At 40.6% G+C, this 15825-nt stretch overlaps 1 protein-coding gene across 2 annotated transcripts in view; it reads right to left on the minus strand.

Moving 5' to 3' along the window:
* Positions 1–6121, minus strand: part of mtnr1aa (melatonin receptor 1A a) — a 37741-nt gene extending 31620 nt beyond the window's left edge. The window contains exon 1 of one of the 2 annotated variants that reach the window (XM_003449697.5): positions 5331–6121. In XM_003449697.5, the coding sequence (XP_003449745.1) occupies positions 5331–5514 (184 nt within the window). In that variant the 5' untranslated portion in view covers positions 5515–6121. The remainder of the gene's footprint in view (positions 1–5330) is intronic. The other variant, XM_005469804.4, reaches the window with a different exon arrangement.
* Between the last annotated feature and the right edge of the window lie 9704 nt (positions 6122–15825).

Here is a 15825-nt window from a genome sequence, read left to right on the forward strand (position 1 = left end):
ACTCAACATCTAGATTTTACACATCAGGGGTTTTTTTTGGTTTTTTTTAGCCTGGCTGTGTTTGGTCATGCAGAGAATGTGTAGTTACAGAGAGTACAATAAATAGTAACCACAGCCATTCAAGCAGGAGGTGGTGCAGATGGTTCCAAAGCACAGCATGAAATGAGAAGATGATATTCTTTGGAGTCATGCTGAGGATGTCTGAACTTTATGGAAAGAAAATCTTAAGATAGGAAATTAAAACTTTACAAAGAATTAAAATATAGGTTAACACACACACATACACATACATAATCAGCTGTTGAGCTGTTGAACAGAAACCTTTTGAGCCTGTTTATAAATGTATGCACGGATGTAACTGACCTTAGGTCAGCAGGCAGTTTGTTCCAAGGAACAGGACCATAGTGAGTGAAAGCCCCCTCAGCACACTTAGATTTAATTCTGGGAACTGTTAAAAGAGCTGCACCTGATGACCTGAGAAGTCTAGTTGGATTATAGACACAGAGCAAGTCAGAGATGTGCTGGGGGGGGACTACTGAGAGCTTTATGAACTAATAGAAAGATTTTAAAGGTAATTTTGTGTTAAACTGGGAGCCAGTGTGAGCCAAACTGACTTCAGTACTAAGAAAGCATGTTCAAATGGAATATCTTCAAAGCCGAAGTTGTCCCACTGATGAGTTGGACAATCCAACAAATAGAGTGTTGCAGTAGTCTAATCACCCTTGAAGGCATAGACCAATTTTTCAGTTTGAGATAAGAATTTTCAAACTTTTTATAGATTGTTTACGTGGTTTTTACGAGAGATCACTGTCGAAAATGATGCCAGGTTATCTGACATTCTTACTGTGTATCAGAAAAAGAGATAATAAATATGAAACAACCTTTTGGACTTTTTGGACCAACAATAAATGTGTCTGTCTTGCTTCTGTTCAGTTCTGAAAATAAATTCTAGACATCCAACGTTTAATGTCATCAATGCAACTCATTAGTTAGTGACCAAAGATTAAAACATTTTTTGTTTTTAATATGTGACAATAATGTAAAGACTTCTGAAAAGTTAGGGGGTTAGGTTGCTTTCATTTAACATTATTGCTAAATTAAATTGTTAAACAGTTATGTTTACTATTGCTTAAATTTTCCAGGTGAAATAGGGGATATACTGTATATACTGCTGTGCCACTACTGTTGCACTATAATGCTGCTGCTGGTACCTTGCTTTAGTAGATTCACTCTTTGAATTAGGAAGTGTGTTATCACTGACAGGAGCTTACTGAAAAAGAAGGATTGAAATTACCCTTCATTTAGTTACATTTATAAATGTAACTAAATGAAGGGTGATAATTATTTTTCTTTCCGAAATGCAAAATATGAACAGATAACTGTGTGTACTTATTTGCTTACTTGTTTACACTCTGTATGGATCAGCTGGTTGTTTTACTTGTGGCATTCTGAACACGTGTGTTGCAGAATGCCCCCTGGTGGAAAAATTATGCAATGTCGTCACTCATTGTTAAAGGGTGTTTCTTGCGTCTCTTTGTTACTTTGTTACCAACCCTAGAGATAAATCGGTTTCAATCTGATTGTGATTGAAAAGTTAACATGCTTTGGGCCAGCCCCTGTTCGTGAGACTTTAAAAAATTAATCCACAGATCAAGACTTTAAAAATCAGGGGGTAACTTCACATCAGCTAGATCCATCTTTTAGATTCACAGAGCAATCTCTTATTTCATGTCAGTAAAAAAATCCTTACACAAACCTTTACGATTAACAAAGAAAGGTTGTTTTTTTTCCAATAATACAAAAGGAATGTGCAAATGATTTCATTAACTTTCTTCTTAAATATCAAGTTAAACAGAAGACAGTTGTTATTCCTCAGTGTAATCATACAGAGATGTGTGCAGCCCCACTGAAGCTCGGTATAAAAGACTTCAGCTTCTCATAAAACAAGTGTTTCAAATGGCTTTAGCGCTGATGAAAGCAAAACAGGAAGCTGCGAAATCAACATCTACTGTATACCATCTACAGAAGGAGATGATCTCTTTATTAAGCTCCACAGTGATGAGCCAATTTAGAATCTCCCAACAAAGCCAATGGATATTTAGAAACCTAAAACATTCATTTTCATTCGAGACACTTGCAAATACCCCTAATTCTGCATAATTCCTGGAAATATTCATTACACTGAGACCAATAATACTGTAAGAGATACTCGAGGGGTAATAAACGATCAGAAATAACATTCTGCGGGCACGCGGCCAAGTCACGCAACGCTGAAAAAGGATAAACACTACGTCACGCTCCAACGCAGACAGCCCTGCTCCAATGTGGAGCTCTTTGGTTTATTATGCAGCAGCACAAACCAGCACACCGAGCTATCAGTACACTTGTCACTTCAGACTGTGTACAGTACTAAATCACTGTCTTAACTTGCCTGTTTTGCTGAACTTGTTGTTATGTCTTGAGATCAGTATGAAGGAAGCAAAACACTGGGACATAAATGACACCTTTGAGAACATTTCCAGGCGCTACACTTATCTTTTATTTCCATTCACAAACTCAAGAAGCTGCTTACTAAAAACACATGATGCCGCTCTGAGGCAACGAGGTCTGCTCCATTTCCACTGTTCCATTATGCTTAAAACTTTGGGTATGAACCTGTTTTCACAGAATGCCAAACCATCTCATTGTCTTTTGTAAAATAAAAAATATACATGGCTCATCTTCAAAAACTGAGAAGCCCTGAGTCTTGTGCCACATTATTTAGGAAGGAAAGGAACTGCAAGGCACAGCGTCAAGTTTTCATTTTTGTTCTTATTAAGAAAAAGCAACATAAAAACCATCACAGATTATATTCCATGAGCTATTGCTCCACTTTTTTGTGAGAATCTGCCAAAAATGTCATTTGAGACACTTCCTTGTTGCCTTATTTATATTCCTGTTCAGAATTTCCTTCATCTACCGGAAAACAGGTACAGTTAAGATGATTTATTGGCATTGAGTAGAGCTCACAGCATTGATTCTGCATCCAGCCACGCAGCTCAAAGCGCTCACCATGTGTTGCTGGCTTCACGTTCGCTCACTCTCTGGCCATTTCATGCGCTGACGGAGGGTTTGGCCATGCAGAGGCAGCAGTCCTGCTGCTGCCTGCAATATGTGACAGCATTGCCTGCCAGGTTCTCCACTGAGTATATTTCATTACTTGTTATTTGATTTATCCCCCGGATGCCGAACTGCTGTGCAGTTTCTAACAGCATTTAGTTTGTGCCATAGAAAAATTAATTCCCACTTATATCTATCTATCTATCTATATATATATATATACATACATATATATATATATATACATATATATTAAAGCACTTTAAAGCCATTAAAGCACTTCCCTAAGAGATGGTCAGTAGAATATGTGGTCAAACAGTCATTTCTGATTCAAATTCCCACGGATAAGGTCCAATAATAAAAATGCTGATTAAAGTATGACTGCAAAAGCTTTTGTCTGAATCAATATGTCTGCCAATTTGCACACAATTTGCCAGTGGGCTTTGAACATAAAATTGAAAGCAGCTTAAGTTAGTCATGCACGTCTTTGAAAGTTGAATGGAAAAGTAGCAAAGGGGCTTCGGAGGCATGAACTTTGGGGAACCACGTCACTAGCTTCCAGAGGCCTTGTTTGCATTCATGGGAAGGATTTGCAAAGCGCAATTAAGCTGATGATCCTTCCTCTAACTTCCTCTGGAGATTCACGTGTCAGACTTTTCTTAGAGGAGGGATGACGGATGGAAAACGGAAAACATAGCTGAAAAATATGTGTCATTCAAGCTGGTGTGCAACATTAAAGCTTTGAAGCGACATAAATCAGCTGCATGCTTGGTCGAATTCCTGCAAGTTCATTATGACCTCCTTACATGCAATTAGCTGTAATTAATGGAGCAACTTCAAAAGATGCTGTTTCCTAAATTTATCTCCTCTCTTGTCTCGCACTTTGTCCCACATATCATGCAGCGGAGAGGCTTACAAAATCGCACAGATGTATTTTCAGCCTGAGAGACTAAATCCACCTCAGAACGACTGTGTTGTGAGCAGCTCTAATCCAGCTGTAGCAGAGGTTTCTGCGCGCTTTCTCAAAGTAAGGAGAGCCTGTATATCCTTGTACATCCCATAGGGTCTTCCCGAGGGTCTCGATCCACATGATGGAAATCTATTCTGACCCTAACATTTCTGCAGTACGCGGAATTGTAAAGTCAGGAGTGTGTTTAGCAAATCACCCAACTACAGCCTCCAAATGATGACAACCTTGGTACGCGTAGCTGCCAGCTAATGCGCGCAGACCTGAGCATGACAGGAGCCTCTTGGGTTTTCTCAGCAGCGCTCTGTCCTCCGACTATTAAATTATGAGCGTTTTACCACCTCCGCTGAGCAAGGCAAACACCGCTGTGTCAATCTCCTTCAAACTCGGGGGCGCACAATTTAATCCTCAGCCGAAATCATAATTGCATTCCCGGTCGATCGTGTATATAAAAAGCCCACACAGATATGACTAAAGTTCCATCATCGGACTGGTAATATCATAACATTTTGGCTGATATTATCGTTTATTAAACTGAGTTAAATATGGCTGGAATAACGGCGATAAAGGAGAAGCCTGGAAAACATTAGTGCGAGCAGTGCTGGGACGAGTGATGGGCTTTCCCCGTCGCTTCACACTGTCAATAATCGCTATAATGTTTCTCTCCGCTTCGCTCTCCTCAGAGGCTGCTTAGCTGACGCGTACTTCACAGTAAAATCATATCAGCTCCGAAAGTAGGCTATGGCGAGTTGATGTGTGTGACTATTTGGTACAACTGGCCTCTGTAAGGCAAAGGAATAACACTGGAATAAATATCAAAGCAAAAATACTGATGTCAGTAATACAAGAGGGGGGGAAAGAAGAAAAACATGGATTGTGCCTTCAGCCTACTGTGCGACAAGCTTGTCGCGAGCGCAAGCATCTTTACGCTGGCTCGGATTTCTAATTATCAGCTCGCTGGTCAAACAAACAAAACCAAAAGAAGAAAATGACAACCGTTAAAATGGCAAAACAAAATATGACACGTTTCTGTCACTTAAAATAATTTAGTGGCTATAAACAAAACAATAACACACTTGGAAACGAGCTGTAATTAGTAAGCACGTTTTTTCAGCTAAAACTGTTATCGTTGTCACTTTGCAAATGGCTAACCAGAGTTTTTGTTTCGCTTTTTTTTTCTTTTTTCCCCAAACCTAGCTGAGTAATCATGCGCGCGCCGCTCTGGCGCTCTGGCGCCTCGCGCGCATACTTTCCCCGGGCTCACCTGCGTTCCTGAGCTTTTTGTTCCGATAAACGGAGAAGATGACCAGGAGGTTGCCCAGGATGTCAACGACCGTAGTGAAGATGAGGAAGCACCCCAAAGTTGTGGCAACCCACGGCGGGCGGTTCAGGACGGTGTCAGCGGGGTCTGGTGAGGAGCTGTTCAGGTGAGACCCATTGATAACCATTGTACAGCTACAGTCGCCGAACTTTCTCAACTGTGCCAAATTCACCCTGCACTCCTAGAGCCCGGGTCTCGGAGTCGTTGCTGCTGCTGCTGGTGGTGGTGGTGGGATCCTATAACCTCCCGCGGGGTTCATCTTCATCCCCTCCACGCGCCGCTGCTGCTCCTTCTTCCTCCTCTTCTTCTTTCTCCTCTCGCCCAAAGTGAGCTCTGCCCAACTACCGCGGATCAGCTCTGGCAGCCTCCCCCTCTCTCTGGTCGCCTCGGTGTCACTTCTGCGCCCGTGTGCCATTCACTTTGTCGGTACGCATGTGTGACATGAAGCCGCCACTTCAAACCATCGCAGCATGTGACCAAACAGTTCGCAGAGGAGCGCTTTTATTTCGAGGGAGAAATGCTGTCGCTCCGTGGTCGAGCAGTGGAAGAGCAACTTCACGGCTAAGGAAGCGTCCTAGTTATCGAGCGCGTTCATTCATGCCTTTGCGGTCGCTCGCTGGTTTTATCTCGGGAAGCCATTCATGATTATTTTTGAAGAATCATTCATATTACCTGGATCTCTTTCAGAAAAATCACTAGTTTTTCCATGAATGCTCAAGTGCACTGGATTTAAAGTGTTTAATGTATCCAAAATGTAGATTTTCCCATAATGCTTCTTATTTTTGTAAAATCTGTTAATACTTACACACGATTGTAACTCAGTGAATTAATATAAAATAGTATAACAGACACTGCAGGCAGTAATCCCTCTCTCTGTTTGTATTCTGTTAGATCATACATACTGATTGCCCCTGGCGTCCACGCTCATCTATAGTTTGAGAGAGTGCCGGCTTTCTATACAAAGAGTAGCAATTAGGCTATTGTTTGTTAATGATGTTGAAAATAAGTGGGTCAACCCAGTTCCAAACACACAAGCACGCCCTGGTACCTTTTCATGAGCCATCTCATTAAAAAAGGGTTGTCAGAGTAGTAATAATAATAGTAAACATAAATACAAATATTTCTTTTTGGTTTTGAGGATATTTAAGGGATGTTTAAAAAAAAACACATTCATAGACTTGTTCCTCACTGATGTTTTTTCAGTATGAAGTACAGCAGAGAGAAAGGGTGAATCAGGAGCCACAGAACAAATCTGCAACTTTTCAGATAATCTATTAATCTTTTGGGGGATGTTTCACGTAGAAAGACACAGCTTTATAAAACTTATTAAAATATAAAATTGTAATTTAAGTTGAATATATCAGGTTTTAGAGTCACAAGTCATGCAAAGTAAGACATCTGAGATTTTGTTTCTGACATTTTCTCCATTGATTTGACTGCCTAATTAAGAAAATAACAGCAGATTAACCGATAGCACCACGAGACCCCCCTGCTAAAGTTTACTCTTCATACTCCTCATCCTCACAGTTTTTTTTCTCCTGCTCTCATATTTCGCCTGCGCACTTTAAATGCAGGCTGCCGTGTGTCTTTCAAAGGCCTGATTAATGGAACTCTGCCGAGATGATCGCCTGGTTTGACCAGATGGCCAACTCTATGAAGAGTCCTGGGCCGTGTTCCAGAAAGAAAGTCAAGCAAACTCAGAGTTTAACACTAAACTCTGAGTTTGAGTTAACTCTGGGGTGGAAAACTTTAAGTTTTTAGTCCCAGAAAAGCTGATCACAGTAGGTTCAGTCAACTCTGAGCATGCTCATCCTGAGTTAAGTGCGTGAGTAGAGAAACCAAGCCATCATGCCATACCCTGATGCCCCGAGGCAGCTGATAAATGAAGAGCACAGCCTCCATTGCAGGGGGACCGATTAATATGAAAGCATGTCAGTTTGGACCATTCAGTCATCATTTACCCACCCTGAAGTTTCTGTAACAGATAATGCTGGAATCCTTCCAAATTCTGCCTTTGAATATTTACTGTAGTTAATCAGTTGTAACCTGACAGAGACTAAAATGAAGACATGGAACGTTGTTAACGTCTCGTATTTCAACACGTGAACATATTTTAGCACAAAAATGCGGTTCAGATGCATTCGTGACATCTGCAGCGTGGATTCCAAACTTTACATCAAACTACGTTTAATATGGCTTTACCAACCGTGACAGGGATTTTTCTATCAGCGTGACTGATTGCAGCATGGAGATGTAGTCATACAATAGTTCAGTAATGCATGATGAATGTTTGAGTGAAGAGGAACTGCCTGACAACCTGACAGCTACCCTAATGTCCACAGAATCACAGAGTTAGAACAATGTAGCATTTAGGCTTTTATCTAAACTGATAATAAGCCCATAATGCTCACTTCTCTACTTATATTTGCACCTGACTGATTATAAAAGGAGCTGATAAGAACGTGCTAATAACCAGGATTTCCTGTTTTTTAAGATCTATTTGTGCAAACTAGTGGTCCTGTTTGTGCTTTGATATCAACTGTGAATGAGCAGCTGGCTGACTTGAGGAGTCATAAAGGAACTCAGGGTTTGGTGAAGAAAACCTGACAATGAAATAGGTTAGGTTACCCGGGTAACTGTCTCAGACTTTAAGTTAACTGTCTTTCTGAAAACCCAGAGTTAACAAAATAAAAGTTTTCACTTAAGCCACTTTCTAGAACGGGACCCCGGTGCCTTCCATTTCACAATAAATCGATTCACTGTGCTGCTGGTACAACTCAGTTTTTTCCCCTGCTTTTGTCTAGACTGTATCTCTCTCCCTTGAGTTTGTCACGGGTAGATTTCGATCAGTTTTAGACGTCTGCAGAATAAATGAAGCAAACAGCCTGAACTTGTCCTCAATCTGGACTACCACAGCAAAGCGTCTGAATTCATTTGTCGTATGGTACGGTCATAGTGGTCAACAAAAGGTAACTTTATTAACAAAAACAAGATTTTCTTTTAAAAAAGAAGAAAAAAAACAGGAATCCCAACAAAGCAATAATAAAGACACACAGCAGCTGTGTGCTCCCACCACAGTGAGGTTGACGGACAGGCTGACAAACATGAAATACACACAAAAGTAACTGAAAACAAGGTGGGGCAGATGATCATGGAGGTAAAAAGGACGCAAAGCAAAAAGAGAAGCACAGATGACGTTATTACCAAAATAAAACAGGAAGCTATCATAGAGAAACTCACACAAGGGCAAACAGGGTGACACGGAGAAGCACAGGAGACACAAAGAAAACTTGACCATAGCTTTTATAGTTGAGGGATTATAGTTTTTGGATTTTCAAAAGGAAAAAAAATCCCACTCTAAAGTATTTGCAAAGTGGGCCTGTTGAGATTCTACAAAGCTCTGACCTATTTGGCTTTACAAAAGCATGTGTGCATCCTGCTGTCATCACAAACAGTCAGCTCAATGCACGTTTTTTTTTAATCCCCATCTTTGCATCATTTTAAGTCAGTCAGTTCATTGTGGCCTCAGGTTTGCTTTTATGTTGACAAGGCCAAAGTTATTCTTCACTATCATCATAAATATACTACGACTCGACAAAATGATTCCCCATCATAATACTGCACTGGCTTTTGCACTCTCCCTTTATCCTCCATCCTCATTTATCATTCTAAAATACAAACAACTCATTATTATCAATTATTTGTGATTCGTGTTCATTCAGAACCCATTCATTATCTCTCCCCATTTGTCTCAATATTACATTTTAGGTCAGCTTATTCTTCATGCCGAGCAACATTACAGAAATCCCTGTTGTACATCAGAACGGAGCGAAGGGAGGAAGAAAAAGAAGCAGCAAAGAGTGATTTTGAATAATTAGAGCAGTTAGGGAGACAAAGCAGCATACAGTAAGAAACAGTAAAGAGGAAAAGGGGAACGGGGAGGTGGGGGGAGCGGGTGAAGATGGGCAGAAATGAAGGACTGGCTCTTTGTGTGTCACTTTGCTGATGATAAAAGAAGCTTCAACTGCATCAGTAGAACAAGTGAAAACAGCAGGAAAGCTCTTACTTTGAATTGACTGCTTCATAGCTGGAGAAAGTATTGCTCTGTTTTGCTGAAAGTTACCAAAGATTTTTATTTTTTGATTTGCTAAATTAAGTCTGATCTGTTAGTCTCTAAAGTTGAACTCATTTCCATTCAATGCAAGTCAGGAGTTTTGGGAGTCCTTACCCACCCCCTTATTTTATGTGATGATCTTATTGAGCAGGCTTACAGCAATCTCGGCTTTACACAATTATTTTTTTTATCTTCTCCTAACTTTTTTCTATAAGGACAAATCCACAAGGACACTGCTGTGATTGTGCATACATTAATCCCTTTTCAAAAGAAGATAAAGCCTCGTTTTTTGGACTTTTTTGTTGAAACAGCACAAGTTTCTGGCTTTTGGGTGGGTCTTTCAGGCACACTGCCACCTACCTCATGGACTGACTGCAGAATATTATAGTAATATGTTTTTTTCTCTTGAAGAAATAGGAGACATATTTTTGGTTATGTAGGACATCACACAACCAAAGTCTGCTATAACCCACCCTTAGCAGGAACCATTGTTCTTTCAATTTAGAATTTAAATAAAGAAACTGGCTAACCTAGCTTCGCACACTAAAAGTCATTTCACACTTTGACTTGCTAAATTTCTAGATTTTTTTATTATAATCTCACAAAGTATGTTTTTTTTTCCACTAACATAACAGAATGACCTCTTTGGACATGCTGGCAATGCAACTTACAGTTTTATATTTTTTATAATTAATCGACCAAGTGGATGCATTTCAGTAAAATTATGTGTTGGTGTCGTGGCTCCATGGTGTAGTGGGTTACACATTTGCCTTGCATATGAAAGATCCCCACACAGAAAAACCCAACCTTAAGTGGGAACAACCTTGTTCCACTCACCAAGGCCAGTGAAAATGGGAGGTTTGCTTCAGGAATGGCAGCTGGCATAAAATCTATGGCAAACATGCTGAGCCATCCACTGCAGCGATTTATTTACCTTGGGAAATAAGGGAGCAGCTGAAAATACAGTGCATCCACAAAGTATTCTCACTGTTTAACTTGTTCCCCGTTTATCATGTTACAGCATTTAATCAAAATAGATTAAATTCATGTTTTTATCTCAAAATTCTACACACAGTGGCCCATAGTAACAATTTGAAAAGATGTGCTAGATACTCTTGCAAATTTATTAGACATAAAAACCAAAAATATAACATGATTTCACAGCCTTTACTGAGACACTCGAGACTGGGCTCCAGTGCATCCTGTGATCATCTTGTCAGATGTTTCTAGAACTTGATTGGAGTCCACCTGTGGTAAATTCAGTGATTTGATTGGACATTATTTGGAAATGCACACACCTGTTTTTGTATAAGGTCCTGTAGTGCACAGTGCATGTCAGAGCACAAACCAAGCCATGAAGTCCAAGGAATTGTCTGTAGACCTCAGAGACAGGATTGTATTGAGGCACAGATCTGGGGAAGGGGAAGGAAAACATTTCTACTGCATTGAAAGTTTGAGTGAACATAACGGCCTCCATCATCCAAGTTTGGAACCACCAGGACTCTTCTTAGAGTCTAAGCAGTCGGAGTAGAAGGGCCATAGTCAAAGATGTGACCAAGAACCTGATGGTCACTCTCATAGAGCTTCACTGTTTCTCTGTGGAGAGAGAATAACCTTCTAGAAGGACAACCATTTTTGAAGCACACCGATCAGGCCTGTATGGCAGAGTGGCCAGACTTATACCATTCCTCAGTAAAAGGTACATGACAGCCCAAATGGACTTTGCCAAAAGGCACCTGAAAGAGTTTCAGACCATGGAAAACAAAAAAAGATTAAACTCTTTGGCTTGAATGGCCAGCGTCATGTCTGGAGAAAACCAGGCAACACCCATCACCTGACCAATACCATCCATACAGTGAAGCATGGTGGTGGCAGCATCATGCTGTGGGGGTGTTTTTTAGCAACAGGATCTGGGAAACCTGTCAAGGTCAAAGGAAAGATGAATCTACAATCCTTGACGATAACCTGCTCCAGAGCACTGTGGACATCAGACTGGGGCGAAGGCTCATCTTCCAACAGGATAACAACCCTAAGCACAGAGCTGAGACAACAATGGAGTGGCTTCAGGTCCACTCTGTGTATGCAAGTCAAGACTTGAACCCAAATAACTATCTCTGTAGAGATCTGAAAACCTTCATATGCACATTGGTGTCATAACCTGGGTATAGGGTGAAACTCAGCAACCTGCACATTTAGAGACTGGAGCTTTGTGACATGTGATGGTTAGTACTAACCAGGGTCTTTTCCCATCCCAGGAGTGTTTGTGCTAACTTGCTATAATCCTAACCAAACTGTAAGTCAAAATCAAAGTAACTTACAATAAAAACAAAATTTTACATTGATCCCACATGCAGCTTCAGTCCTCTGATCTAAACTCAGGTGTATTTCTGTCACATCCACTGCTCCTGCTTCCTTTCTCTGACACCACAAAAGGCGTCTGCTTTTTTGGTCATACTGCTGCAACAGTAAAGACTCACATAAAGCACACCCAAACTTTCAAAGAATGAAACCATGTGGTTATTTCAGGCAGACACATCTGGCGCAGAATCCCCGCCCATCTGCTTTTCAAACTTTCTTTTCAGAAGCAACAGCCAATCAGAAGAACAAACAGGATACACCCTGGACAGGTTGCCAGTCTGTCACAGGGCCAATGCCGAGAGACAGGCAATTGTTCATGCTCACACTCACACCAATAGCCAATTTATAATCTGGTGATTCAGTTCAGTTCAATTCAGTTTTACTTAAATACTTTCCAAATCCCAACAATAGTTGCCTCAAGCAGAGGCCACGGATAAAAATACAGATTTCAAACTGAACATGGCCCTTTAATACATTTATTAGCTTTTTATCAATCTCTGGTCTGGCTATAGTGATGAATAGAATTTACACACTGAAGTTCAGAGCAACTGGCACCTGTCTTTCTTTATTGTGTGACAGGGTTGCCTGTCCAGGGTGCAGAGTTAGTATAATGAGACAGTCGTTCAGGCAGTGGCAGCATCACAGCATGTTGTGTGTGGGGTGACATACTGGAGCATGTGCACACTGATCTAGTGTTTTGGTAGGATAAAGGTATTTAGGTAGCTTCTGTATAAAATAGGTCCAAAGATTCAACCCACAGCGTTACTACACAAGCAGCCTAGTTCAGCTTTGCTACTGGAGTAAAGCAACATGTCGATTATACTACAGGTACTCAAATTAGTATTAACAGGAATAAGTCAGCAGTAAAAATAAAGATATATGGTTTTCAGAAGAAAAGAAAAGAAAAGAAATGTAGGGATCACAACAGGTGATGCCAAACATAATCATTTTTACTTATATACAGATTCTAAATAAATAATTCATGCCTATAAATCAGCTTCTTCCTATAAATCAGCTGCTAAGCGCTTTTGTGTTTATCTCCTTCTATTTAGTTCGAGCCCCTGAATCACTGTCTCCCGCTGCGACCCAGTAATTATCCAGAGCAAGGAGACTTTTATCTAATGTATAATTGAAGTGGTGTACAAATAAGTAATATTGGTGGCTGAGGAGCAAGCCCACCCAAGGCAAATAATGAGCAGGCATTTAGAAGAGAGGAGGACATATCTGCAGGGGAACTGTGTTTTGTTTTGACAGGGATTTTTTTTAGGAAACACATTTACTTTTATTAAAATGGCCTTTAAGACGAGTCAGCGGGATCATTCTTTCGTGTGTATCTACTGTTTGAACATTTGATTAGTCTTCAGAGATCATCAGGGGTATGAAGATGACTCAGAGGCTCTGGTTGTTTTCGGTGCCAAAGGAGCACCTTTGAGTTTTAAACGATCAAATGAACTGAAGCAAGAAAAAAAAGGAATTATTGCTATGTTCTGAAAGTGCAATGTCTAGGGAGCTTTTTAACTTTAACAGCACAATTAAAGAAGTTTGTAAAAAGGAGAAAAAAACAGCGAGGGAATGGGAAGGTGATCAGTGGCGTGGTCTCATCGTGCCAAAACAGAGAAACAGGTTCGAGAGAGCTGTCGTGAGATGGTTGGGAGAGATGGGGAAGGGTGAAAGGGGAAAGATGAGAGTGGGAGAGAAGTACCACGTGTGGGGGAGGGAAAGGGCAGATGCACCCGTGATGAGGACAGGAGGGTGCCAAGAGGACCCCCCCTCTATACAGACAGGCATGCACAGACACACACGCACACACACACACTGCTGCCCGACTCACTCATTTGAGAGAGCTGTCAGCAAAATGAAGGAGAGGAGACATAAGTAATGTAATGAGTGCGGTCTCGACACAGGCCCGGCATGTCTCTGCCGCTTCACTGGTCATCACTACATCCCACAGAGAAACAAGAGTGTTTGCTTTTATCTGCTGTCGTTCCCTCCTCCTCCTCCTCCTCTCAGCCGGTTGCCATGACAACTGCGGAGCTCCACCCAGGAAAGAGATGTGTATGCTGGGAGAAAGAGGATTATTGGGGTCAGTGGTCTCTGCGAGTGTGTGTGTGTGTTTGTCTCTCTCTCTCACGCACATTCATACACAAGCTTTCTCACAGAGTATGATTGTGCACTCACACATAACAATACAGTGACTGAGTATTTAACAGGAATGAAGCCAGACAATTAGCGTTTTTGTTGTCTGTTGTTTATTTAATTAATCAGCCCCCCGGAGCGAAATTTTATGGGTTAGTCGTTGTGTTGTTTTTGTGATTAGTATTGTTATTGAAAAATTTATGGGGGCTGTTTTTGTGCAACATTTTAATGTTCTTTAATAAACTTGAGGTCAGCGTGATTAAGTGTTGCACTTCTATAAAGTAAAGAAAAAAATAATGAACAGAATGGAAGCTGATGAGAGAGGCTCCCATCATCATTATGTTTTTTATGATTCTGTATGGGTCAGGTTTTGGCATAGCTAAATCCTACATTTCCTGTAATCCAACAAATGGCATCGATGCATTCGATCCGTCATGCATTACCATTTGGAGAGTGTCTGATTAACAATCATCATCTTGACAGAGAATAAAGGAAAAGGCAGTCAACATCCAAAGAAGAGCTTCTCCTTCCTGGAGAAAACCTGGAGAACTATTCCTGAAGACTACTTAAAGAAATCAGAAGAAAGCTTGACTAGGAGATTTCAGGCTGTGTTGAAGAATAAGAGTGGTTTGTCATAGTTGTGCAGACTCTGTTTTTGCCTCATATACTGTATTTCCTGCACCTACTTCTTATTTTCCTGGCAAAAAACAGAAGTGAGTCAAGACTTTTTACTTGTGAACTGGTTGTGATAAGACCGCCATACAACATGCTTCTAAAGTGTTTACATAGCTGAGTGGTAGTGGTATTTCTCAGCACCATAACAAAGCTCTAAATTCAAGTTTCCTGGTTGCCCTCCAGTAACTGCACGATGGTTTTAACTGGATTTTAACTCAGAAATGTCCTCTTAAATAAAGCAGCAGTCATACAAAGTAACTAAGTGACTAGAATGCATCTCACTGTCATGTAGGGTGTCGGCTTTAGTGCAGTGAGGGGGGAAAAAGAATAAAACAGCAGTAATTCATACAAATCTGTTTAATGAAAGCAAAACTGAGTGCACCTCCTAAACTAACAGCAAGGATTCGTGTCGTAGGAACACTGTCAGACACATTTACAGCTCATTCACGTTTCTGTCTAGCCGATGAATGGTTCAATAAGAAATATTGGCAATTAGAACTCAACAGTAGAATGATAGGGACCGAGTCTCTGAGTAGATCTGGCAATTTTGTGTCTGAGAACAGGACACGGTCTCAGACTTTGATTTCATTTCTCACGAATGACTGGGCAGATTTTCAGGCCCACTTGGGGGCTGTTTTTTTTTTTTTCTCCCAGAGTTTCAGGACTGTGCGACATGTTTACACACCACACGAGTAAATGTCAATCCCTTTCTTCCACAATCACTTCCCATTCATCCTGTACAAACACTGAACTGTAATTTGAGGTGTGATTGATAGAAATCTGCTCTTGCTTCCACAAACTTTGATTACATTATTTTAAACAGTTTAATTCCCCCTACATTATGAATGTCATGACATATGGAACAGGATTATAATGATGTATAATCCTAAAAAAAGGCCAGGGCCATCTTATTACAAAGCTAATCAAGAGCACAACACAAGGTTAAATACTTCTGTGGACCGAGTGAAAATGTCACGGCTGTAAATGAACTGCTATTATCAATAATTATATGATGTTTTTTTCTTATTTTGGGATCAAATCAAAACTTAATGTAATTGTATTCCAACCTCTTTATGTCTCAAGAGGCCTCAGCTTAGGGTTGAAGAGCATTTTTAGTCTAATTCTGCACAATGAATATGTACAGTACTCTCATGC

The sequence above is a fragment of the Oreochromis niloticus genome, linkage group LG6 (assembly GCF_001858045.2).
Source record: "Oreochromis niloticus isolate F11D_XX linkage group LG6, O_niloticus_UMD_NMBU, whole genome shotgun sequence".
Classification (NCBI taxonomy): domain Eukaryota; kingdom Metazoa; phylum Chordata; class Actinopteri; order Cichliformes; family Cichlidae; genus Oreochromis; species Oreochromis niloticus.